This window comes from Emydura macquarii, unplaced genomic scaffold (genome assembly GCF_026122565.2).
Source record: "Emydura macquarii macquarii isolate MOO-44397 ecotype Brisbane River unplaced genomic scaffold, CSIRO-AGI_Emac_v2 contig_2924, whole genome shotgun sequence".
Classification (NCBI taxonomy): domain Eukaryota; kingdom Metazoa; phylum Chordata; order Testudines; family Chelidae; genus Emydura; species Emydura macquarii.
Window position 1 is genome coordinate 3,531,876 of NW_027133061.1, and position 17,465 is coordinate 3,549,340.

Sequence of the window (17,465 nt, forward strand, 5' to 3'; positions counted from 1 at the left end):
TTGTGTTTAAGTTATAAGGCTTCAACTTTCTGAATCTTAACGTCTATTGCCATTAAATAATTTCTGTCCGACCCTCCCAGAATGTCTCGCAATGGTGAAAATTTAAAGGAACTAAAAAAAAAAAAAAAATGTATTAAACCCTTAATTTTGCACAACTGTGAAAATTTAAATATAGAGAAAAAGAATCTTGGTTAAAAATAAACATCAATATCATCCACTGACATTATAATGAAAATCGAGTTCTGTCACGCCTAGAAGGAAGGCACAATTTTCTTAGCAGCAAGAGGAATTAACCATTGGAACAGCTCACCTCGGGATGTGGCAGATTCTCTAACATCTGTGGTCTTTAAATCCAGCCTGGCTGTAAAAGTTGCTGTAGCTCAACCAGAAGCAGGGCTTGATGCCAATTCCCATAATTGCATGACCAATCATGGGATTTTGGCCGGGTCCGGAGCCAGTCTCAGGATGACAGGAGAAAATCCAACATTCTCATGAATTTCAGTCCTGGTTGGGGGGGGAGGGGCGAGGAATAAAACCCCTCTTTCTGATTGGCTGCCCTTCCCCACTGCCCCACCTCCAAGGAAGAACAGCCAATCCACACTGCTGCAAGAGGTGGGCAGAACTCTCCTCCCCTCCTCCCCCTCCCGTCAGGAGACAAAAGGCGTTTTTGGAGAGAGGAAGGGGAGATGGAGCAGAATGAGCCGGCAACAGAGACAGCTCTGCTCCCTCCACCCCACTCCCCTCCTGTGAATCAGTCCCTCCACCCCTTCGGACATCAGTCCTGGGAAGACTGGGCAGCCTAGAGGAAGAGCCAGAGAAAACCACACGAGAAAAATCTGCTGAATTTTGAAAAACTTTGGAAAAAAACCCTCATATTTTTAGGGTCAATCTCATGATTTTTATTTTATTTTATTTCATGTTTTCTTTTCTTTCTTTCTTTCTTTTTTTTTTTTTGGTGTCTGGCTCTTGATTTTTTTAACTTTCGGGGTTGGCAAACCTGGAAATTATGGCTGAGGTTCTCTGCCCTGGGTTATGCAGGGAGGTCAGACTGGATGATCAGAACGGGTCCCTTCTGGGCTACAGGCGTCTACAGTGTAAAGTGTGACCACTTTGGAGCTGCTCTGTAATAATTTATGAATGCAGTATGTGACCTGCTTATTTGAATGCTTACTGTAGGCTACCGTGCGTAACGTACTGCTACCAAGCTGACGCAAGAACAGGCTGATCAGGAAAGACAGGCAGACTGTAGCCCAGGTAACGGTTGCTCAGCAAACACCCAGGACGACTGACAAGACTGTTGCTCCTAGCCGGGCTCAGAAAACGCAGAACCAAGGAACTTTGGCTCGATTTAAAAGGAGACTCAAGGACAGGAGGAGTGCGACCCCAGAGAGTTCGTCATGACGAGACGTTGGACCAGCATAGGGCCTTGTAACAAGATGACCATTCGCCCAGGTGCCCTCAGGTGTTTCTGTAGGGCTCTCCCTCTGCTCTGTCTCTGAGAGGGCCGTTCAGAGCCATTGGATGGTCTCTCTCAGGGCTAACGCCAGCCCTCCCCTGCAACTTGCTCAGTACCCCAGAATAATTCGAAAGACTCCTCAGTGTCCCAAACGTCCAGCACAGTGGCCCCATAGTTCATAGCCATTTTCTAAACTCCTGCCATCCACAGGGAACTTATTCTGCTGAGCAGACGCCTGGCCCCCTCCTGCAGCTTCCTGCCACCTTTTATATTGGCAGCACCTGATTCCACTCAGGTGAGTCTCACATCAGGCCTGGCTTAGCCCCAGGATCTCCAGCCCACAAGCAAGTCACCCCATCACAGGTCTCTTCCAAGGGAAGGCGAGACACGCATGGAGGCCTTTTGCTGGATTTAGATCCTGTTCTCTTATGCGATGCTTTGTTCCCATTGTTAAATTTAAACCACACTTTGTTTCTGGAAGACTGTCTGGTTATTTACCACTCATCACAGCTCCCAAGGGGAAGAACCGCTGGGACCTGACCCCAGTTGGACGTGCTGTGAGCATGGTTGACATACAGAGGACAGTAGCCCAGGACCTGCCTAAGAGTGGAAAAACTGCAGGATTCCACCTCCAAAAAGGAACGGGCACAATGTAAGGTGCACTCAGAGAGGCCAGGGGAGAGGTCAGAGGTGCAGCTAGCTCTCAGCTGTGACATAAAGCTCACCCTGTTTTAAGACAGCTTGAAATGGTTTAAGAAGGTCCCAGTGAAAGTTCTGCTGACATCACAGGGGCTGAAAAATCAGGCTCTGGGTATGCACATATATCATGTGATGTAGCACCATCTGCTGGGCCCTGCTGGCATCTAAGAGGAAGCAGGACCTGGAGACATGTGGTGGCTGGTGTTTTGCAGACCCAGAGGCCCAATTTCATCCCTTATGTTGATGTACCTGTTTAATTTAAGTGTTGCACTGGGATCTCCGGCTCCCTTACTGAGCTTGGGAAAAGATCAAGCTGCCTCTCTTGGAATTTGCCTCAAGGGACGATTCTTTGCATCAAGACATGGCAACGTTCACCTCACCCTGTGAGCTCGTTACAACCTCATGCCGTGGGAACGTGCGCCGGCCCAGCATCACCCACTCTTACAATTTTATCACAGGCCTCGCCATATGTGGTGTTTTTCTTTAAGCCCCAGCTCCTGGAGTCAGGGGATCCCATGAGAATTTCATCTTACGTTTAAAAAACCAAAGCATCAGTTTCCCGCCCGTTGTGATTGCAGAGAAAAACTTGAAAATGTGACCCCTTCATGATTTAAAAAGCAAGTGTAAGCAAGCTCTGAGTAGCACTCTCCCTGCTCAGCAGCTGAAAGAGGGCGGGGACATTTTATCTGCATGGGCTTTGTGTTTGCATGAGTACAATTAAGTACTCAGCATGATTGCACTGTATCTGCATAAACACATCTAGGTGCTGAGCATGATGGGAAATGGTCAGCCTACCTGGTATTGAGCCATCCATTGCTTATCAGGAAGTATAGGTTGCAATAAAACCAGCACAGGCCAGACGAAAGACTGCTGGGCAAACAGCACCTTCGCTCTGGTTGGAGCTGGTGTACTGGGCGTCAATTTCCACTTCTGCCAAAGCTTCTTTCCGTCCCTCCCCTGTTATCAATCTCAACCTAGTTTCACGCTCAGTGCAAAAATAAACACAAAACTGGTCCATGCCCACCCAGAAAGAGGAACCCAGCATAAAACACAAGCCAGCTGCAGCTTTATCAGGCCTGATTATCACTTCCTCCTGCCAGCTGGGCTCCTGCAGCTATTACATGATAGAATCATAGAATCGTAGGACTGCAAGGGACCTCAGTAGATCAGTCCCCTGCACTTCAGGTAGGACTACATAATAACTGATCATCCGACAGGTGTTTGTCTAACCTGTTCTTTAAAACCTCCAGTGGCAGAGATTCCACCACCTCCCTAGGCAATTTGTTCCAGTGATTAACTACCCTGGCTGCAGTCTAAGCCCATTGCTTCTTGTCCAGTCCACAGAGGTTAACAAGAAAAATATTTCACCCTCCTCTTAGTTAAAAAAAAAACAACAAAACAAAACAAACAAACAAAAAACCTTTTATGTACTAGAAAACTGTTATCGCGTCCCCCCTCAGTCATCTCCTCTCCAGGCTAAACAAACCTACTTTTTCCCATCTTTTCTCATAGGTCAGGTGTTCTAGACATTTAATCATTTTTGTTCCTCCCCTCTGGCCTCCCACCCATTTGGCCACATCTTTCCCAAAGCCCAGAACTGCATGCATTACTCCAGCTGAGGCTTTATCAGTGCGGTGTAGAGTGGAAGAATTACTTCCCTGTCTTGCTTACAATGGAGTTTTAGCTGCTTACGTGTAAGTGTAATGAGTTGGGGAGGGGATTGCATTTGGTGCAATGGTCTAATTCTCTCTCTCTCTCTCTCTCTCTGTTGCCCCAGTCTGTCTGGGTCGCTCGCTCTCTCATCAGTGCTGCCCAGGTTTGCAGCTTCATCAGTAAAACAACCCAGTGCAAATCCTTTTTCTTGAGCTGTAGCCCTCTTGCCTTTTGAACAGCCCTGGGATGCTTCCAAAGGGTCCTCCACAAGCAGCTGCATTGCACCAATGGGTGAAGCAAGCCCAGTATAGGTGCTGTCACATGCAGAAGAGACTGGCCTGTCATGAGCACAAAGGGGATCGTTATTGAGGCTGCTGGCTGCAGAGAGGACCCTGTGGTTTTCTCTGGCTCTTCCTCTAGGCTGCCCAGTCTTTTGGGTCTGTAACATTGGAATAATGGTTTTCTCCCTAATCCACATAAAATTCAACAATTTCATAAAAAAAAGCAAAAGGCAAAATAGTTCAATTCAGAAATGCTTCTGCGGAGTTCAGAGGCCTCTTGCCCCCACTCTCCTCTATAAGTCAGACTACATATCCCATGATGCACTCTTGGAGTGGTGAGGCGGGGCATCGTAGGAGTCCCACGGCCACGGTGCATCATGGGAGATGAAGTCCTGCTGGGGAACCTGCCCCATAGAGGAGAACGAGCACATGAGGCATCTGGACTACAACTCCCATGGGGCACTGTAGCAGGGGTGAGAATCTATATTTTGCCATTTTCAGGCATTTGGTTTTCTGATGTAAAATCAAAACTTGCCACAGGAAGCAGACAGACTCTTTGCAAAACATTTCATGGTGTCAGACATCCAATTCTCCACCTACAGTTTGGATGCAAAGTTTTTGACCAGCCGTGTTAGGCACCTCATCTTGGGGTGAGGAGGAAGGAGGGGCTACAAGGTTGTTTTATTGCTTTCAAAGAGCACGGAGATGCTCCTGTGCTCCTAGGGAACGGCGGAGGTTTAACAGCAGGGCGGGCAGGCAGTGAACAGGGCTGAGGTGTCCCCTCACGCTGAGCAAGTGACACCGGGCCGGGAGGCCTGTATTTGTAGACGGTGTTGGCAACGCTGATTGCATCAATGTCCCCCGTGACAATTCAGTCGGGATATAGAGAAAAGCACCAAGCGAGGCACAGGTTATTCCCAGCTGGGTTTATTTAAAAATAAAAACACGTCAGTCTCACCGGAACCTGTCACGCTGGGGGAAGGCTCCGAGTGTGCTTGGGATACGGAGTGTGCACAGCTGCTACCGTATACGACAAAACACATGCGAAGCACCCGCCCCACTCCAGACCCAGAGAGGCAAAATCTCAAGCAGCACAAAGGACAGACGGGCCAGGGGCACATGAAGCCCACACACAGAAACTCCCCTCCTCCCCCCAGGAGATGGAGTTCAGGCAACCTGCCCCCTTTGCGGCTGTGTCCCAAGGTTTCAGAATGGAAGCTAACGCTATCCCTCTCCGCTGTCTGGGTGTGTCCGTCTGTCCCCACTGTGGGGGGGGGGGGGAATGGGGCAGGACAGAACTCAGCAGTAGAGCGTGCGTCAGGCATGCCGTAATGGACTGGTGCACACAAATGAGGGATGCTGGGTCTGCAGAGCAGCTCCAGGATTTAGGGGAAGTGGTGGCTGAAGCTCTACAGCTCATGGGAGTAGAGGCCTGCTCCTCCAGAACTGCTGGGTGAGAGGTCGAGTCCCCACTCCCCACGGAGGGAAGGGCGGCGATTAACAATCGTGCCTGTTGTCCGCAGACACGGATTCTTTCCCCTGCTCATCCCAGGGGGAAGAGGGGCGTCTACACTTTGGTGGGGGAGGCTCCTAGGCAAGGGACGATCCTGTGTCTCACTTTGCAAGTCAAGAGAGTAGAAGGGCAGAGTATTAAAAAAATGACAAGTACGAAAGGCTACAAATGGGGGAGAAGCCGAGTAAGAGAGAGCCAGACGTCGAGTCTGCTCAGTGGCCAGAGATGCTGATACTCCACGATGCCAGCTCAGGAATCCAGCCGATTCTTCGGAACAGGGTGCAGGGTGGTGGACTCACATCTTGGGGAAGCTGGCCAGGTTGGCAATGCCGCAGGCGTTGTTCATGTTCCGGGCCATCAGGATATAACCCTTGTTGCCCCAGTCCTCTCCCCAGCTGCAGCGAGAAAGGAGAGGAAGTGAAAAGCTCCGCCAGAATTCACTGGCTAAAAGCACGTGGCCCTTCCCCAGCTCTGTAAGGCCACTCTGGCCCCGTGCCAGCTATCCTCGCCATGGGGCGCCTGGAAGAGGCTGCGGCTGCACTCGGAGGCAGGTGCCCTTCGAAGGCACTGGCTGGCATGGCGTTACCTGTTCTTGATGATCCAGTGTTTGCTGCCCTTCTGGGTCCCATACCCCACAGCCAGCACTGCGTGGTTGACATTCTCAGGGTTGCAGTTTTCATCGTAATACACACCTGGGGGACAGAAGGCAGGAGTCACTTGTGGGTGAATGAAACCGCACTTTGGGACATCGAAATTGCCAGACTGGACCAGCTCCATGGCCCAGCTAGCCCAGAATCCTGACTCTGACAGCAGCCAGCATCAGAAGTGTCAGAGGCAAGTGTAAGAACCCCACGTTAGGCAGATGTGAGAATCTGCCAGCCATGTCAGTTATCATCCTGGTCTCTAATAGCTAGAGAAAGGCTTAAACCCATTCCCTCTCACTGCCTCAGTTTCCTCATCTGTATAATGGGGATAATGATACTTACCTCCTTTGTAAAATCTTTGTGGTCTACAGATGACAATCCCTCGCTCTTATTTAGTGCCTATTATTATTATTAAATCTTGAAGCACAAGGTTTAATATCCCTTCCAAAAATGATGAGTGTTAATAATGACAGCTCTGGTTACTCATGTTATCTATATAAAGATCTAATCTCTTTTTTGGATCTTTTTAAGTTCTTGCTCTCAATGACTTCCTGTGGCAATGAGTTCCACAGCCTAATTTACACTGTGTGTGAAAAAGTATCTCAGACTGGAAGTGAAGTGTAAATTCTGAGGGTAATTAACAAATGAAACAACGTACCAAGGTGGATGGTGGATTCTCCCTCACAAGCAATTTTACAATCAAGATTGAACTAGAGCCTCTCTCAGTAAGACAGCCAAACAGGAGTGAATTCAGGGAAGTTCTCCGGCTTGAGTTACACAGGAGGTCAGACTAGATGATCACAACGATCTGGTCTTGGAATCTATTTCCTATTAATCAGTTTCAAACTTGGTCACCTTTAAATATCATCAACTGTCCATGCAAAGCATTATAACCAGTGCTAAGTGTCGTTAGTTGTTATTCGGATTCTCACGAATAAATTCATTGTAAAGGAAGGATTCTAACCCTGAAGGCAACTTTGACATGCAAGCATTCAAATACCACCTCTGCCCCCTTCCCAGGGTGTCCTTCACGGGACAGCTCCAGCACCACTAGCATAGATGGTGGGACTCTCTACACAACTCGCTGTGTGGGAGAGGCTGTCAGAGCCCAGCTCTTGTCTGCTCTGCCTGTGCATTAAAAATCTGCTGAGACTTTGCATTAGACCAAGGGATGCCCTTGGTCAAAACTTCTCCCTCTTCCTCCTCATTTGTCTGCCCAGCTGCTGCCTTCCACCCCAGAGGTGGCTGCATTTTCCATGGCATGTGCACACAGCATTAGGACTCTGCAGGCTGGAAGGTGCGATGATTATTAATTGAGTGGAATGAAATGCAAAGAATGGGGTCTTACCTTCCCCTCAATGCCCAGCACCCCTGAGGCCCCTTCCCACCCGCAAAATCTAAAGGTGGAGCAGACCGCACCATCTGGGCAACACCCATTCTCCTCTCACCATCACCGGGGGCTCATGAGGTTCCAGCCTTCCTACCTCTGCTGTAGAACTGGAAAGAGGACAGGCTGGCATCAATGCCCACAGCTACAGGCCCCACCCTGGCCACGGCTCTCTTCAAGGCCTTTTCATTCCCTTCTGGGATTTCCTTGTACCCGCGACACTTGGCAGCTTTTCCGGTAGGGCTGTACATGCAGCTTTCATCCTGCAGGGGGCAAAGGGACCAAAAGAGCAAGTTGCAATTTCACTGTCAAAGAGGATTTGGCGGGGATGGAAACTGGCTGCTTCATCGAATTGGAAATTTCCAGGGGGTTCTGAGGATATTTTTCAAGTTTCATTTAAAAAAAAAAAAAAAAAAATTTTTTTTCTTTCAGTTTTTGGCAAGCAAACCTGAAAAGTTTTGGCCGGTTTGATTAAAAACCAACAGGTTTGCCCGATTGGCTGACGTTTACCAGTTTCCGGTTGCAAAAAGCCCAACATGTTTAAATTTTGGTTTTCAACAAAAACTTGGAAAACTTTGTGGACAACAAAAAACCTTTTTCATTTCATCCAAACGTTGTGCAGGGGGAGATAAGCTATATAAATAGTTTCCCAGCCTGTTCTTGCGATTAGAGCCAGGCAAGGGCAAAACACCTGGGCTTTGCTTTCTGCCCCGGATGCCCCAGAAAAACATCCTCCTCCGTCATCCTGGCCAGGAGTTTGGAACAACCGAACCAGGGAGACGAGGATGCCTGCAGACCCCATCCTGGGTTTTCAGTGAGAACTGCCCTGCTGGGGCATTTCGATTGGTCAGTGCCAGTGGCCTGGATGCACTGGAGAAAACTGTTAGCTCTGGAACGAAGCACAGAAGAGAATAATGCGACCAGAGGGGGCTTGGCTTAGGAGGAAATAGCAGGCTGGAGGCAGAACCCTTTTGGTAGCTGGCTGCAGAGGGAAGGCCAGATGGCATGGGAGCTAGGACTGAGAGGTCAAGGGCTGTCAGGCTGGGGCAGGGCAGTGGTAGCACTGGCTGGTGTGTAGCCAGGAGGCTCAGTGAGAGTCAAGCTGGGCGAACAACTGATTTTTCAATTCAGATCGCACCAAATCTAGAATTTTTCGGTGTTTCTGATGAATCAAAACAGTCCAGGGTGGGTCTGTTCCAGAGCAAGGCCTGGAAACCGGGGCTCCCGCCCGCCAGGAGAGTGTCCTCGCGGGGCTCGAAGTTATAAAGGGGGGCACAGCACCCCCATCGCCCCCACCACCTCTTCTAGCTGCTTGGTGACCGGCCGAAACACTTCATGTCAAAATCGGGACTCGGTTTGGCTCGACCAAAACTGCGTTTTTCCTGGAATAAATTAGGTCCCCTGGAAGTTCTGCCCAGCTCTAGACGGGAGCCCTGCTACGCGCTTGCACAGGGGCCAGGAGCTCCTCCGTATATCCTGGTACAGCTCCCTGCATCGGGCGCCTGCAGGAGTGTCAGAGCAGCCGCCAACGGAGCCCCTCCCCCTCCTGCACAGGTGGGCAGGGAGTGGGAGGTGTCTCGACGCTGCGCCTAGTGAGCTGTGCCGGGCTGGCACAGGGTTGCTTCCCCAGCTGGAGCAATGGGGGAAGCAGGAAACCAATGGTCAGTAGAGTCACCATCTAGTGACTGCCCTGCTCTTGGGGCAGTGCAAGCTACCAGCTGCCCCTTATTTGGGCTGGATCACAGGGTCAAGCCCGCTCCACTTACCGCCGTCCTCAGGACAAGAAAGTATGAGTCCCTCTCACCCAGCCTTGCAAAATTCTACTCTCAGGTGTTAGTGGCTGTGTTGCCCTCCGTGTCACAGGAAAGCGCCGGGGAGCCGACCTCACGCCTGGGCTGGTGCACGGCCATCATTTCCCCCCCCCCCATCTGCTCTCATCTCTGTCACCAAGATGAGAGGTGGAGCACTGACCTGGCCGATGTAGGGGTAGGCGTCGTCCGAGTCGATACCCCTGTTCTCCTTCACGTACTCGAAGGCGTTGGTCATGTAGCCGCCCCCGCAACCATCGTTGTTGGTCACGCAGTCGACCAGGTTCTGTGGGCTGAGAGACAGCAACTTCCCGGTCTGCCGCTTGAGCTGCCCCTCCAGGGCCCCGACGGAGCTGAAAGCCCAACAGGAGCCGCACTGGCCCTGACACAGAGGAGAGAGAGATGGTCGGAAGTGGGAGGCTGTTCCTAGCCTGAGGGGCAGTGCCAAAGATGGGGCAGGACGCGAGAGGGACAGCAGAAAGAAGCCAGCATTTGTGGTTATTCCCCACTGGGATCTTACAGGAGTCAGAATTTGATCTCTGTTACTCGGACGTAAATCCGGAGCCGCTCTACCTCCGTGTAAACAAGCCCCGAATCCAGCCACTGGCTGCCTGAGCAGGTACTGAAAAGTCCTGGGCGACAAGCCAAGTGTGGCGTGGGGCAGTCGTACGGTTCAGACTGGTGCGAGCAGCCAGGTGAAAAAAGAAGCACCAACTTCGGAGATCAGCGCCCCTTACCTGGTTCTTCACGGGTGTAACGTAGCCCTTCTTTCTCCAGTCCATGGAGTCCGGCACCCTCTCCTCCCAGTCGGGAACGTAGACAGTGTCATTGCCGGGCCGGCGCGACAGAGGGACCTTCAGCCCCATCATCTTCTGCACCACCTCCTCGCTGGTCTAGGGAGGGAGAGAGAGACATTTGGCCAAGCTGGGCACTGGTGTACAATTTTGTCGTCACCGCTGGGCCAAAGCTGCTGCATTGCCAAGGGCGGGAGATGGGGAAAAGGAAGGTCAGTGACCCAGAGGTACTGCCTGGGGAATTGCACAGTAGAAGAGAACTTTAGCGCAGCTAAGCCTGTCAGGCTGGCACATGCCCTGGGGAAAGTGTCTGGGTGGAGAGAAAAACAAGGTCCCCCCCAGAGAGAATTCCCCTCTCGCCCTGCCATGAACACAGAGTTTTTAAGCTGGTGCGGCACGGAGGCAGGGGTCAATGTGCACAGACACGGAGGCAGGTTGCATGGCTAGAATCTGGCAGTCAGGCTCAGAAAGGAGCAAACCCCAATGCTCAGACGCTTGGTGAGATCGTCTTCCTTGCCTTATTGCTGGCACCTGGAGGCACCAAGCCAGGATCAGGGCCCTACTGTGCCAGGGGGCGTGGAGGAGGACGAGGTAGCAATAAGTTGTGATACAATAAGCAGGAAATCTCCGTTCATCTACCTGCAGCACCCATTGCTATGGGAACCAAGCACCACAGCCCCCAAAGAGGAAGTCAAAGGGGAACAGAAGATGAGATGCTGGGGAATTAATGTCATAGAGAGTTCTACCTGAATCAGAACCCCCGTTACCGTAGTATATTTAATATATTTACCCTACCAACCCTTTGTGTGGCAGGGCAGTGCTGTTACCCCATTGTACAGATGGGAAAACTGAGGCACAGAAAGGTTAAGTGACTTGTCCAAGGTCACACAGGGACTCTGTAGCAGAGCAGGGGATGGAAGCAAGGTCTCTTGTGGGCCAGGCTGGTGCCCTGAGCATGGGACCATCTGTCCTTTCCAAGAGCCCTTCCAGACCCTAGCTCCTTGAGCCCTAGCTCCTCAGGGCAGGGCCAGCCCAAGGGGTCTGTATGCGCTGTGCGGAGTGCCATGCACCAGGGGAAGTCAGTGGGAAACTTTCCAGGACTCCAGCGGGCGTTGGGTAAAAATGGCCAGTCTACAGCATTCGGTGCAGAAGGAGAAAGAGGAAGAGAAACACACATAGCCTGGAAGGCAGCCGGACACCCCGGCGATGACTGCAGGACAGACAGACGGCCGGTGACATGGCTACAGCGCCAAGGAGCTCATTCCCAGAGGGCCAGGAACTACCCTGGCATCTCCACCTACCATGTCCCCCAGGTGGTTCATGGCCAGTTCGTAGGTGTGGGTGCCCAGAGAGAACTCCAGGTTGTGGGTGTTGATGTACTTGAGGTTCTTCTCCCAGATCAGCCGCCGTGAGAGCTCGTCCATCTGCAGGGCAGAGAGGATGGATGAACGGAAACGCTCCGGACTATCGGGCGCCAACGGCCTGACCCTGCTTGGGCTCCAGTGCTGGCGTCGAAGCCCACGTGGTGGGTGGAAGAGGTATCGCTGTCCCAGGGCATAGCAGAAATTGAGAGCCCTGGAATTGGGCCTCCCATATTGCCCCGGGGTAGATGACGTGATGTCCTGGGTCTTGAACCCAGGCCTGGGAGCCCCCTGGCAGCAGCCATGCCCTGGTCTCCACCCAATGGCTGTGGAAACCAGAAGCTACCAGGGCTCTAGCCCCAGCCAAGGCAGCACGCACAGGAGCTCTGACTGGAGGCTCGCCAGGCTCCCCCCAGTTGGAACAACACTGCGATTTAAGCCAGGAGGAACAGGACGTTTGTCTGAGCAACAATGTGGTTTCCTGTTCTGGCTGCATGGGACCCTGTTTGTGCCTGGTTCCTGCTCTGCTCCTGCCTCAGCCCCCCGCCCTCCCCCTTCACTCCCATTCCCACTGTGCTCGCCTCCAATCCTCAGCGACCAGTCCTGGCTCGGACCCCTGGCTCTGGGAACTGGCAGCTGACCTCCAGTGCCGACCCTTAGCTTTGTTCCCAGACCTGTACGCCTGCTCCACCACTAGACCTGAGCACCCATATCCTGGCCGGTACAGGCCAGCCAACATCCATGCCATGTCCTGGAGGCTTTCAAGCTGCCTTAGAATTCCCCAGGCTGGCCAGAACTGTAAAAAGAAGCTGGGTGGTGCAGCGGATGGCCCTTGCAATGGGGCCAGGCTAACGTCCTGGATATTCCTCATGCTGGGGATAATTTGGGGCCTCTTGTGCAGGAGGTCAGGGCTTAGCAGCTCTCCAGGGTCCAGTCTAGCGTTAAACGCTATGAATACGTCCCTCCAAGGTCATGCAGCATTGGCCTCCGGGCGATAGGACTGGATGAGCCACTCGGCCTTTCCCCATTGCTAGCTCCTACACCCGTTCTGGGGTCTCCCCTAATCTCCCTGTCACTGAGCTGCAAGCCCCACAAGACACGCTCTGCCTATGCCACTTATCCCTCCCACCCCGTACCCCTTTGGGGAAGTGGAATCTCACTGCCCGTGAGAAGCGCTTTCCAACAGACACGCCCCTCCCCAAAGTACGTGATCGGCCACCCAAAAACCAGCTGCCCCATTCTCAGTAAAACCTCAGTGCGCCGGCTGCAGGAAACCAGGGGGCCCGACTCGCCACACCCGCTTACGCTGGGGCAGAGTGGGTGGAAAGCGGCGGATCTCTGCAGTGGTGCAAGCGACTGCATGAGGGCAAATCAGCCCCACAGGGTTTAGCAGACCTCAGCTCTGGATCTAGATCTCTCTGCGTGCGAGCAGTACCGCTGCTGCTTTGGGGGCCCGGCCCGCTGAGCGTTCAGCCCCTCAGCTATGCTGCACCCCGCTCCCCCCAGCTTCCTGACCCCTAAGGAACTGCCAGCCTCCCTCTTGGTACCTTGCCATTGTACTGTTTGTGGTAGGTTTTCTTCCACAGCTCCCACTGGGAATCCAGCATCTCCTCTGGGTACACGCTGGTTTTCACCACCGGCAGCAACAGAGACAGGAGGCCGATCCACCACATCATGCTAAGACAGAGGGGAAAGCCATGAACAGGGCACCAGTGGACAGGTGAAAGTGATACGAGGCCCCTCCAGGACGACCTCCAGCCATACAGGGTCAGTACAGATTCCCCTGGCACTTGACACAGAGTAAGTTGCACACCCTGCATGCATAACACAGGGCAAAATGTGGGCTAGGTCCCCCTCTAGTGGCTAGTTCACATAGAGGATAACAGCCTACTACAGCTACCAGCTAACAGAGCTGCCCTTTTAGCTCAAGCGGCGGAAGACCGTGCTGAAAGTTTGGGTTCAAACCCGGCTGACGACCACAGGGGCGGGGGTGTCACGACACCTGCAGGCGTTAATATCCCGTTCTATCCCACCTGCAGCGTGAGCGCTCGCCCATCTGTGCACTCCCCTTGAGGCTCCAGGCAGCCAACGCAGCAAGCTCCCCGGAGGCCTAGCCTTGCTGGGAGCAGGGGGAAGGGAAACGGTCCTGCTCCATCATGCACTGTGCCTGCTCCAGGAGTGGAGCGAGGACTTTGCTCCTGAATTCTGGCTACGTGGAGCCCCTCCGAAGCTCTCCGCTCCCCTGAAGACAACCGCAAAGCGGGGGGCGGGGTGTTAATATGGGGCAGTTCAATGAAAACATCAGCACAAGCCAGGCTCTTTTTTCACAAGCTGGATCCCAGCCGGCTGGATGCGCCAGCTGCCATCACATGAGCCCCAGCAGCTGTTTTGCATTAGAGCCCTTTGAAGGGCTCCTGGGAGATTCAGGAGGAATGCAGAGCAGAGCTGCCCAGCCTTGTTCACTCTGCGCCGCCTGGAGAAGGCTGGCCTGGAATTAAAGCCGCCGCAGCTCCCGGCTGCCTCAGCTCCCCTCCGTTCAAGGCACTTCCCACAGGCGGATACTGTTATCCCCGTGTTACAAACGGGGAAACTGAGGCACGGAAGGAGGCCCAGACTGGCCCAAGGTCTGGCATCAAGTCAGCGGCCTGGCTGGGAACAGCTGCCAGGTGTCCTGGCTCCCAGTGCAGCTGGCCTAACCGCTGGGCCACCCAGCCTCCCCTTAACGCTGCTATCTCCATCTCCCAACCTAGGACACGCAGGGGCAGTGCGGGGACAGGACACGCCCCAGGGCCACGGAGCTGGGTGCAGAATTCAGGCGTCCCGTCAGTCGCTCCTGCCCTCGACAGCTCCCAGGATCAAGCCCCGAGGTCTGACATCACAGCCAGCATGATCACCGCTCAGTTACGCTAGCCTCAACTCGTCTGCTCCCTCTACTCACGTCTGCCCTCCAACCCTGCCTGGCCCCCAGCCTGCAAGTACCCAGGGATGAACTGACGGCCCCTCCCGCTCTGCCACAACCTGCTTCCTCCATGCTGGGCTCCACCTGCTAACCCTCTCTCTAGGAGTCAGCGGCCACCAGCGCGGGCTAATGGCTAGAGCACTGGACTGGGCGCAGAGCACCTGGGTTCTGTCTCTGGCGTGGAGCTGCTGGGTGACCCTAGGGGAAGTCACGTCTCCCACTCCTTGCCTCATTTCCCCTCTCACCTTTGTTCTGCCTGGTGTGAGTGGAAGCCCTTCAGGGCGGGGGCTGTTTTTCACTCCAAGTATGTACAGGACTGAACCCAAGGGAAGCCTTGGTCTCCCGTAACACTGCCGACAAGCCAGGCCCCCAGTTCGGCTGAACAGCCGGGCTATCAACCAGGCCTCTGGGTTCTTTGGCTGTGGGCTTCTAACCTGCATCCATTCCCCTGGGCCTCTGCTGGCTAGTCCTGAAGCTTGAGGAGAAGGAAGTGAAAGTGAACAAAGAACCTATTCTCAGAGCAGTAAAACCTACCACTCAGGGGCTACAAAGCCTCTCCTGGCCCTCAGGGAAAGCTCTTTAATCAACGCCTCTGCATCAAATGCCACAGGCACGGATTGCATTTAGGAGCAAGCAGACCCAGCCCTGGTTGCTCTGTCTGGGGAACCATGAGATCCCCCCCTCAAATGGAGGAGTCAGTACCAGAAGCAAAGGGGAAAGCGAGGCTCACCTGTAAGTCGTGGCTGCTCTCGGATACCTAAGTTCTTAGCCTCTTCTGTGCTCCGGAGAGATGCCGAGCCGAGATCAGAGCCGGGATGCTGCAGCGATCGCCTGCTATTTCGTTTTATGCCGGCTGGATTGAGGAAGTCAGGCAGGCGGCTGGAAAATCTGGGCTGTCAGTTTCAGGCAGGGTTTACTCAGATTTGCATACGAGGGGGGTGGAGGAGAGCAGGGAGAGGTGCTGGCTGGGTGTCTGTTTCACATGACCTGCAGCTGCCTGCAGAACTTTAGACTTTGCAGGCCCCAGTCACGCCCGGCCTTGCCCCTTGCGCAGCAATTTCTGCCTGGGCAAAGTGGGCGCAGAAGAGAATCCGGGGGGCCTGTGTCTCTCCCTCCCGCCAAGGCTCCGGTTTCCTGAGCTCCCTGCCCGTCACAGAACGCACAGTTCCCTCCCGGCCCCAGAATGGGAGGGCGCTTCTCGGCACCTAGGGAGCTCTAAGGACACTTTGCTTTTAATGCTGCCCCTTAAGAGTCACCGGTACCACCCCCATCCTCTGCAGAATCCATGAGCCACCCGTGAAGGGTCCACGTCAGGGAGGTCCTGAGCACCCTCCCTTTCCACTGACTTTGGGGCAGATCAGCCCCTTGGCTGGATTAGTCCCAGAAGGGCCTCATTCCAGCTGCGGTCGATGGGAGCTGTGGGCGCTCAGCACCTGGGTTATTTAACCCCCTAACCAGCTGTAGGAGTCACTTGGCTCAACACGAGACTCAGTGTTGCCCCCCAGGGGTCAGCAGGCTGCTCACGTGATGGCACCTCTTGGCTGAGGCCCTGGGGGATTGAACCAGGGACCGCGGGAGCTAAGGGCAGGAGCGGCTACAGGTTGAGGTAAAACTGGCTAGCCAGGGCTGTGCCAAACGCCTCTCCTCTGTGCGTGTGCCCTGGGGGGGGGGGGCATGTAAAACACGCACACCCCCCTCTCCCCCCAGCTGCAGGACCGGGGATTGAACCCACCAATTACAGCCATGGAGGCACGTATAACCTGCAGGTCAACAGGCATTACATGTCCCCCTCTGTGCCTGCTCTGCTGAAGCTGCTCCAGGCCCAGGCTTCTTAGGTCAGACTGTAGCAACGCAGACGCCTAGCGAGGGCAGGGCCCAGGTTCAGTCCCCAGCCCTGGCCAAGGGGTTGCCCAACAGTTGACTCAGTTGCGTCGCTTGCTGCTCCCCTGGTGGGGTTGACGTTGTCACAGGTGCGAGGGAGGATCGGACTCAAGGCCAAGTGGTATTTGCCCAGATCTGCTCTGGACAGATGTGCCTCCAAGGGCAGGATTCAGGTTTCATGGCTAGCGGAAGCCTGGGTCTCCCTGCAGAACATGTCAGCTGGTGCCTTTCAGGCTGGTTGTAGCAAGAGAAGGAACCAGACAGAGACCCAGCAAATGTGTATCCCTCTTATTTATTAGGTGCACTACAGTAATACCTAGAAGCCAGGCTCCCATGGCGCTAGGTGCTGCACGAACGTAGAACAAATAGACTGTCCCATCCCCAAAGAGCTTCCCACCTAACTAAATGCATTAGCTAGAAACTCTGTGCCTGGGAATTTCAGAGCTACCCCAGGGATTGGATTAAATTTAACAGGAACCTGGCGACCAACTCATTGCGCATCACCCCAGCCTCAACGGCTCTAAGCCATGCGTCACGTGGCTTCCCCTTCGAATTGCTCAGAAAACCTTCCTCTTATTCATACAAAAGTACAGCGTTCCATGCAGACACGAGCACCTCAAGGTGACCCGAATGTCATCGGCCTGGCTCATCTTCTCTTGTGCTTTTCACCAGTAGGTCTCAAAGCACTTTTTCAGAGGGGGTCAGTATCATGATCCCCATTGTACAAATGGGGAAACTGAGGCACAGAGCCAGAATGCAACTCACCCAAGGTCACCCAGCCGGCAGAGCCAGGTCATAGAACCCAGGTCTCTCGAGTTGCAGCCCGGCGCCCTTCTCGCTAGGTCACATTGCCTCTGGCCTATCTTCTCTCATGGGTCCGATACGTCATTGCTCTACACCTTGTGGAATCATTTCTACCAGTGCAAAAATGCTGCCGTATTAAGCTGGCAGCATTTGACACCTTTCTCACACTGCTGTAAATGACGGCATGAGCTACAACCTCTCTCAGGCTGCTCTATAATGCAGGGT

At 53.6% G+C, this 17,465-nt stretch overlaps 1 protein-coding gene across 2 annotated transcripts; it reads right to left on the reverse strand.

The window, feature by feature from the left end:
* Window positions 1–4,995: 4,995 nt before the first annotated feature.
* On the reverse strand, window positions 4,996–15,636 carry CTSK (cathepsin K). Of its 2 annotated transcripts, none has more exons than XM_067569544.1 (8): window positions 15,286–15,636; window positions 13,144–13,273; window positions 11,537–11,659; window positions 10,179–10,334; window positions 9,605–9,823; window positions 7,731–7,896; window positions 6,189–6,294; window positions 4,996–5,997 (listed from the first exon to the last, which is right to left on the reverse strand). In XM_067569544.1, exons 2-8 carry the CDS (start codon window positions 13,270–13,272, stop codon window positions 5,898–5,900), a joined length of 999 nt encoding a protein of 332 aa, XP_067425645.1. In that variant the 5' UTR covers window position 13,273; window positions 15,286–15,636; the 3' UTR covers window positions 4,996–5,897. The 2 variants fall into 2 exon arrangements, with proteins under 2 accessions (XP_067425645.1, XP_067425646.1); XM_067569545.1 differs by lacking the exon at window positions 15,286–15,636 and adding an exon at window positions 13,630–13,649.
* Between the last annotated feature and the right edge of the window lie 1,829 nt (window positions 15,637–17,465).